The sequence below is a fragment of the Brassica napus genome, chromosome C7 (genome assembly GCF_020379485.1).
Source record: "Brassica napus cultivar Da-Ae chromosome C7, Da-Ae, whole genome shotgun sequence".
Taxonomy (NCBI): domain Eukaryota; kingdom Viridiplantae; phylum Streptophyta; class Magnoliopsida; order Brassicales; family Brassicaceae; genus Brassica; species Brassica napus.
The window spans coordinates 31,228,214-31,237,017 of NC_063450.1; the positions used below are offsets into that span (position 1 = coordinate 31,228,214).

The following is an 8,804-nucleotide window of genomic DNA, read 5'->3' on the forward strand; positions in this document are numbered from 1 at the left end:
TCCAAAGAGAACAATATCAGCGGTTAGTTCGACTCCATATTTTCTATAAAGTCTAAAACATAGTTTTATTTTTGTTTGGCTAATTAAGTAAATGGTAACTTAGTTCTTAGCAAGAGAATCCAGGAGCAACGGATTTACGCTTTATCCCAAATTCATTTTTTATCATCGGGTTACTATCGTTTGATTAGGATGTGTGAATAATTAAACGAAAATAACGAATATAATTCACAAGAGAATCAAGGAGCTTACATATTAGAGTTTTTTTTTTTGAGAATTCTACATATGATATCTTAACTTAATATGAAAATGAGAATAAAAGAAAATTTTTATTTGAAAACTTGTGAAAAAATATTAAAATATGTGTTTCTCTCAAGTAATACTCCATTTCACAAGTGAAATTTGATTAATAATTTTAAGATACTTAAATTTTTATAGTATATATATTTTAAATTTTTATAGTATATATATTGATTAGAAACTCATTTTAGGAACTCTTTCCAATAGAGCTTTAATATATTCGAGGCATGTTATTTTCTATCTTTCATCTTTTGTATTTTAATTTTTTTTATTGGCTCTGATGCTATCACTTTCAGCTTATGATTTTTCCACCGCCATCCACTTCATACCCTTAAAATTGTTAGATAAAGAAAAAGGAAATAACAATTACCTTTTATTTTAATAAAATGGATGCATAGTTTAACAGATCAAGGTGGTCATATAATATAACCACACACATATATATATATGAGCTGATATATACACAGTGGTATACGTTAAGACAAAAGACAGATATACAAGTGGAGAACCCAATATATCTTTGTCTTTGTTTTCTTCTCATTCATAGTTAACTTGCATATTTCTTAACCTTCTCCTATCTTACTCTTTTTCTCTCTCTCTCTATCTCTCTCTCACTCTCAGCTATATACAAAAACTTACTTTTTAATCTCTCTTACAATAAGTCAAGTACCCAGAAGAAGACATGACAGGTGAAGTTCTTAAGACTGTTTCTAGCGGATCTGCAGCATTTGCTCCGAGCTCATCAACTCTGGATCATGATGAATCTCTCATCAATCCTCCTCTTGTTAAGAAGAAGAGAAATCTCCCTGGAAATCCTGGTAATTCTGTATATTAAATCTATAAGCTTGATCATCACTTATAAAGAAAGCCCTAGAATCTTTTTAAGGTTCCCCCTATTAGTTAATTTCATTTGGTTGTTTTGTTATAGATCTTGATCTAATAAATAAAAAATTGGCTGCACGAGTTATATATTTGATTACTGGATATTTGGATGCTAGTTTACTGTTTAGAAGACGAGGCTTTGTAGATTAAAATTAAAATTTTCTATGATCTATAGAGTTATTTTCTTAGAAGTTACTGAGTTCCAATAGAATATGTATGTACAATCCCTTTATTAGTACCCCACAAAGAAAAGCACAAAAAGGAATATTACAAATTTGACTAAAACACATGATCCGACGATCCAAACATATATTTTGTGTTTCCGATTTGACCTAATGGAAACCAAAAAAATAATCTTAATGATCTACATAGATCCGGAAGCTGAAGTCATAGCTTTATCTCCCAAGACCTTGATGGCTACGAATCGGTTCCTATGCGAGGTCTGTGGTAAAGGTTTCCAAAGAGACCAGAACTTACAGCTTCATCGTCGAGGACACAATCTTCCATGGAAGCTAAAGCAGAGGACAAGCAAAGAAGTGAGGAAACGTGTCTATGTTTGCCCGGAGAAGACTTGTGTCCACCATGACCCCGCTAGAGCTCTGGGCGATCTCACCGGTATCAAAAAACATTTCTGTAGGAAACACGGAGAAAAGAAGTGGACGTGCGAGAAATGTGCCAAGAGATACGCTGTTCATTCTGATTATAAAGCTCATTCGAAAACTTGTGGTACTAGAGAGTACCGTTGCGACTGTGGCACCATTTTCTCCAGGTACAAATATATATTACGTACATACTTATTTAAATTTATAAATATGTAGATATATACTGCGTTGTCGTTTGTACTGATCATTTATATAGCTTTATGGTGTCTACATCTTTTCTTTGTGAATATATATAGGTTGATACAGTATTTCAGGTTTATAACTAAGTTTTGTCATTTTCTATGTGTTTTGTTTGTCTTCTTGAAGTAGAGTAAAGTTTCTTTCTTGGCAAATGTTTTTACTGTGTGATGATTGTGACAAAAAGGGAGCAAATAACACCATCTTTAGCTTCTTCTTTTTTTAAACTTAATTTGCACAATTTTAACACATTGCCAAACTTATAATTTTTTTTTATATCAGTAATTTCTCTAATTATGTCTGCTCCACAAATTAAAAAATGGGAATTATTTGTTTTCCTAATATGGGCTAATTAATTTTGAGCACTTCCATAAATTCAAATCGTGATTAAGACCTAATGGTGATTTTTGGCTGAAACAGGCGAGACAGCTTCATCACCCATAGAGCATTTTGCGATGCCTTAGCTGAAGAAACCGCCAAAATAAACGCAGCATCTCATCTTAACGGTTTATCCGCGGCTGGAACCGTAGGAATGAATCTGAACTATCAATATCTCATGGGAACACTCAACCCACCGCTTCAACCATTTGAACCGCAACCACCAACAAATCAAAACCACCATCATCATTTTCTACCGCCACCTCCGTCATCCTCTTCCTCCCTCTCCCTATGGATGGGCCAAGACATCGCCCCAACGTCTCAAACGCAACCGCAAGACTACGAGTGGGTTTTCGCAAACGCTAAGGCTGCGTCCGGGTGCATTAATAATAATAATCACAATGACCTCATTACACAAACCGCAAACGCCAGCTCGACCACTACTGCTACTCTCTCTGTCCCTTCTTTGTTCAGCAGTGACCAAACACAAAGCCTAAACGCAAACGTGAACATGTCCGCCACTGCGTTGCTACAAAAAGCGGCTGAAATTGGCGCCAATTCGACGACGGCAACGACCACTAACCCGTCGGCGTTTCTCAAGAGTTTCCCACAAAAATCCTCTGACCAAACCACAACTGGTTATGACGGCGGTGAAAAGTTCTTTGCTTTGTTCGGAACTAACAACAACATTGGAGTAGTGAGTAATAGTCATGATCAGGAGACTGAGAACGTTAGAAACGATGTTACGGTTGCGTCTGCGATGGAGGAACTACAGAATTACCCCTGGAAACGTAGAAAAGTTGATGGTGGAGGAGAAGGTGGTGGAGGAGGGCAAACTCGAGATTTCCTTGGGGTCGGTGTACAAACGTTGTGCCATCCATCGTCTATCAATGGATGGATTTGAAACGTTTAACTAAAAGTTTCGGGGTTTATGGATAAATAACGAAAAGGACAAGGAATCTTGTGTAATTTCCACCATTTTCTTTGAACACTAATAGTAGTGGACGTTGTTTTCTTATTCAAGGTTTAAGTTTATAAAAATGTGTTTTTCAAAAAAAAAAAAAAGTTTATGAAAATGTGATCACATATGTAAGCTTCCAAGAAATGGTCTTTTGGATGTAGGACACTAGACATTCAGAATTTTTTGGACTATATCTCGATTGGTATTAAATTATTTATAAAATATAATTATAATAAAACATCACAATGGTCTATATCTATAATAATATGCACCTTACTTTTTAATATTAATTATTTATACTTTAATATATAGTTAAACTTTAAATAATATTGTTAGCTTTTAAAAGTTTCGGCATTATAAAACCCCCTCAATGATATTTGACTTACTTCTATGAGATTCATCTTTATTTTCACCGTTTCTCTTAGTCTCTTATTCTCTGAACAATCACGGTTTATTGAATTGAAGGTGTAATATACAGTCTTTACCTTCTTTAGTTTTTCTTTTGTAGAATGCATGGTCTATGGTTGATTAATTAAAAAGAAAGATAATGTAAAGGCTTACGATTTATAAAGTCTTAATATCGTCACTTAACCCCAAAAAGAAACATAAATATATTAAGTACGTACCATCGGTGGAAGAGGGATCCACATATGTATTGGGTCAAGGAATAAAGGAATTCAATGAGATAACTTGGTTTATAAGCATATTCGGTGTAGAAGATAAAGTGAAGATCCATGCATATTCTCCATTAAAGAGTTGAAAGGTCTTAATTTTCTTCTTGTATGCAAGGATATACAAAAATTAAAAAGCATAGATAGAGTGGAGAAGTGGTGGGGACAATGAAAGGTGGAGACTTTTGAAGCTCAATTATTTAAATCCTAACCCTAACTCAAAGGCAAAAAAATATACTTTACAGAGGAGGAAAAGGGTTGGAAAAAGAAAAGAAAAAAGCTTGATATTCATAGCTTAGGCTTTTTCCAACTTTTTCCTATCTCCCTTTTGCTCTCAAGAAAACAAGATTCAGTCATCTATATATATACAGAGTTTTTTTTTTTGCTTGAAAATATATACAAAGTTTAGCTATATAAAGATGATAAATCTTCTATAAAAAGAACTCTGAGTTTACTGCAAATCTAAGATGAGAAACTTGATTGATAACATCATATAATATAACAAAAACATTCGAAAAGATCTATATATTAACAAGTTAGTACACTATTTAATTTATATGTGAATTAATAATTTCGGAGAAAGGTGTAAGATATGCATGACATAATATAGAAAAGGAAAATAATGAGAACTTCTTGATTGTTGAAAAAACAAACAAAGCATCTCTTATTTGACCCCAAAAAGAAACATATGTAGGGCAGATAAATTCGTTGTCAATTCTTCGTTGCCGTTAAATTTTCATTTTCCATTCAAGACAAAGTATAGGACCAACGACCAAACTTTAGCTTTTTCTAGTGACAACTTTTTTATCCTACTAGTTATGTTTGACACTCTAATTAGAGTATAGACTAGACTATAGGGCAGTAACTTGTCTACAAACATATTTGAGTAGAACGATCTGTCTTTTTTGGGTCAAATTTGAGTTAAATGATCTTTAAATGTGCTCTGTGTATTATTATTTAAGCACAGATATAGATTCTACTTATCTCTTCCAGAGTAACGCTTTATCATTTTAGGAGAGAAGCATTTCTTGTTCGGTTTGTTTCTCTTTGCTTGTCTAATACCTTTATTAGTCGGGGCGAAGGCAGCTTGGTAAATATGGTGGCACGTGCACCCATAATAATATTACTCTACTTACAGTTTTCTTGACAAATTCATTAAAATTTTGGTGTATAAGATGGCCAAAGTCAAGTTGTGCACCCCCTAGTATTTCAAGTTCCAAGCTTAGTTATATATCTACAAATAATAACAATCCTAATTAATTCCAAAAGTTGTGAATCTCACTTATGTTGAAGGGTTATGTCTTTTTAAAAAGATATCAAACATGTTGTGTCTTTTCAAAAAGTTCAATGTTGAAAGGTTGTGTATTTTCTACAAATTCATATAAGTATCTTTTAAAAAGTGAAAAGTTGTGATTATTCTTATAAGTATTTTTTCAAAATAACTACTTTGAAATTGGAAGAATGTGACTATTCAAATTGAAGTTGTGACTATTCAAATAAAATTTTAAAATCTATAAATAGTCTTTGACATGTATTTCTCAAAATTTCACTAATCGAACTAATAATAAAATGGTGGAAAAAAAGTTCTAAACAGTTACTTAGTTACAAAATCTTAGAACATATTCAAATGAAACGTTATAAACAAAAAATATTAGGAAGAGTTTTACGTGTTTGGATAGCTAAAAATCCAAAACTAAATAATGAAATCATTAGTCTCAATTTTCTTATACTAGATGAAAATGTTTGTCTTCATACATACAAATTTGTTTATATCTGTTTCATGTAATTGTGTCCTTCTTGTCATTGTGCTATTGTAAAACAAACCAACAAACCCATGTATAATATATCCCAATTTAGTTTATATAAATGTTTATGTATACTACTTTATTGTTTTATTTTTCCAACACTATTTTTATAACGTGTTCCATTAAGTTTTGCTTATCAACATACATAGATTCGTAATTCATAAATCCAGCATCTCTAAAGTATAAAAGCCATACATACAATCCAATTGAAGTTAATAAATAAATAAATATTAACATAGCATAGAAAAATAACGCTTAAAACATCACTAAACCATTAAATAAATAAAATAAGCATATGTATATTAGTATTTGTATGTGTCCATCTTTCATAGTCTACTCTTATTCTTAGATCAAATATAGTAACAATGTTAATTAATGTGTAAGCTGAATATATTCATCTAGATTATGTTAAGAATTCTATAGTCTAATTATTATGGTTTTCCTGTCAGTTAAAATATATAATGTATTTTAAACACAGTAAAACATGGTATAAATTTTCATATTTGTAACTGAATTGGTTCCTACTGATTATACTTTTATATTATGTTTATTACAAATAATTTGAATTTTAAATAATGTAAACATAAAAATTGTTTGTTTTGCATCTAATTTTTTTTAATAACTGAAATACCAATATGTTTCAGTCATATTTCCTCGATTATTTTAAGTATATCCTAATGATATGTTAAAGATAACATCAATTACTTAAGAAACCCATATTTCACATAAAACGATGAATAAAATTTATTTGTACCACCAAGAAATACAATGTTTATATATGTGTTCCTAAATAAAAAAAAATTTAGTCTTTGTACAACAAGTCAGATACAAAGAATAACCACATATTTGAATAATCATCCATGCCAACTACATTAAGTTAATAAAAACAATTTCTATTCAAGGTTAAAGTTATGTTTCAAATTTATATCACTTTTTGTGGTTACGTATGAGATTACATTAAAATGTATGAAATTACATTAAATGTAGAGTACACCAAAATCAGTTACTTCAAAAAAAAAGAACGAAGCAATGCATAAGACCAGCAGTTGCGTCCCATCCCAAATGATTGCAATGCTTCGGAAATAATTGCAATGCTTCGACTATTATTTAAGTGATTAATCATTGACATTTTCTTTTCACTCAAAACTCGAAACAACAATAAACTACTATGACACTGTTTTGAATATTTGAATAATTCACTCCACAACAAAACTAATTTTCATAGACACTCGCAATAACATGGTTGCAACCAGTTTTTCTCAAACCGATTTAAAATCCTAAAAGGGTCAGACATGGCTATCTTAGAGTTTTCATATTCTGAAAACAAAGATCTGGAGAAAGATAATTGTAAACACAAAATAATATTCGCTTGATTCGAAAATGGGGAAAGAATAGAAGAAGGGGGCACTTTTCTCTGAGACAAAAAAAATGTAGCTTTTGAATGAAACTGTAAGCCTTTAGTAGTTACTACAAATTGTTTTTAATATATTTTCAAAAAATATCCATTTTATTTATGTGAAATGAGAACTAATAAAAGGTTCAATAAATAATCGTCTTATTTATTACAAGGATTTCATCAAAGAATGATCTATTTACCATATTAGTAACTTTGATGTTGATGAAAAAATGACTACTAATGGTCACAGACTTTCTATTCAACTCACTCATCATACAATTGCATCGGAAGTATTAGACGATGTACCTCAAATTGAGAAAACAAAATTTAGAATCCATGGGTATAAAAAGTTGCTAATGTTAGCCAACACAAATCATATTTTACCAGGTTTTTTTTTTTTTAAGTGTCAAAGTTTTGTTTTAGTTGTTATCATATTAATGGCAATATATAACAATGAAGCATATGTTGTTAAAAGAGTTACTTATGTTTGGGGATCAAAAGTTCGAAAAAATAACTCAATACGTAAGATTATGGCCAGCTACGTTCTTCAAGAGTAAGTGTTCTATCATATGCGTTTTAAAATTATTATTTCTTTAACAAAATAATTTTATCTTATCTTCAGTTACAGCAGAACACAAATTTGAGTATCAAATTGGGACAATATTGCTGCAGATTTTTGGTCAGTGCTCTCCAAAACCCAAAGGAAGAAACGTATTGTCGTCGTAACATCAGTTAGACCAAAATGATTAACTATTTTTTCCCAAAAATTTGAGATCCTTACTAAATGATTTTTGTTTGAATATAATCACTTTAATTAATTAGACACTTCACTTGCTACAAAGTTTTATACAAACACCGATTTAAAGAAGATTCGTAATTTCAGGTTTGTAATATATAATGATAATAAGTTGTCTTAATAATGTTCGGACCTATAGTCAAATTTCTGACTGTTTATATGTAGGCAAATAGTGAATGAGAATCATAATTCTCCTCTCAAAGAGCATGATTTAAATGAGGAATAAAATCCTTTTCCCAAATATTGACATTTACAGACGTTGAAGTTCCTCAGGTATTAGTACTCAATAATAAACACAAAACTATATATATGTGGTTTTCTAATAATTCAACTTATATTGCAACGTTGTCAAATTATGAAATGATGTGTATTTCTATAATTATGTGTCTTTTTAACATATAACTATTAAAAAGTTGTGAATATATATATATATATATATATATATATATATATATATGTGTGTGTGTCTTTCATTGTCTTTACATCCAGAAAGTGTATTTTAATGCTATAAGTACTATCTAAAAATAACTATTTAAAATATAAAAGTTATGACTATTCATATAAATTTTTGAAAAACTATAATATTTTTATAAATATCTTATTGTAGTTTTCACAATTATAATCAGTCAAAATTTATAACTTTTCATCATAAATCAAAGTTATAAATATCAAAGATTGTGTCTTTTCATTATAAATAAAATGAATTATTTGTAGGTTTATAAATATCGATACAAATAGTCATGAATTTTCGATTTGAGTTAGTTATTAGAAAATAAATT

The 8,804-nt window shown here is 30.3% G+C and overlaps 1 protein-coding gene across 1 annotated transcript; it reads left to right on the plus strand.

The window, feature by feature from the left end:
• Positions 1-656: 656 nt before the first annotated feature.
• On the plus strand, positions 657-3,414 carry LOC106439729 (zinc finger protein NUTCRACKER). The gene is made up of 3 exons (XM_013881233.3): positions 657-1,115; positions 1,552-1,948; positions 2,439-3,414. Exons 1-3 carry the CDS (start codon positions 980-982, stop codon positions 3,298-3,300), a joined length of 1,395 nt encoding a protein of 464 aa, XP_013736687.1. The 5' UTR covers positions 657-979; the 3' UTR covers positions 3,301-3,414.
• The last annotated feature ends 5,390 nt before the right edge of the window (positions 3,415-8,804 follow it).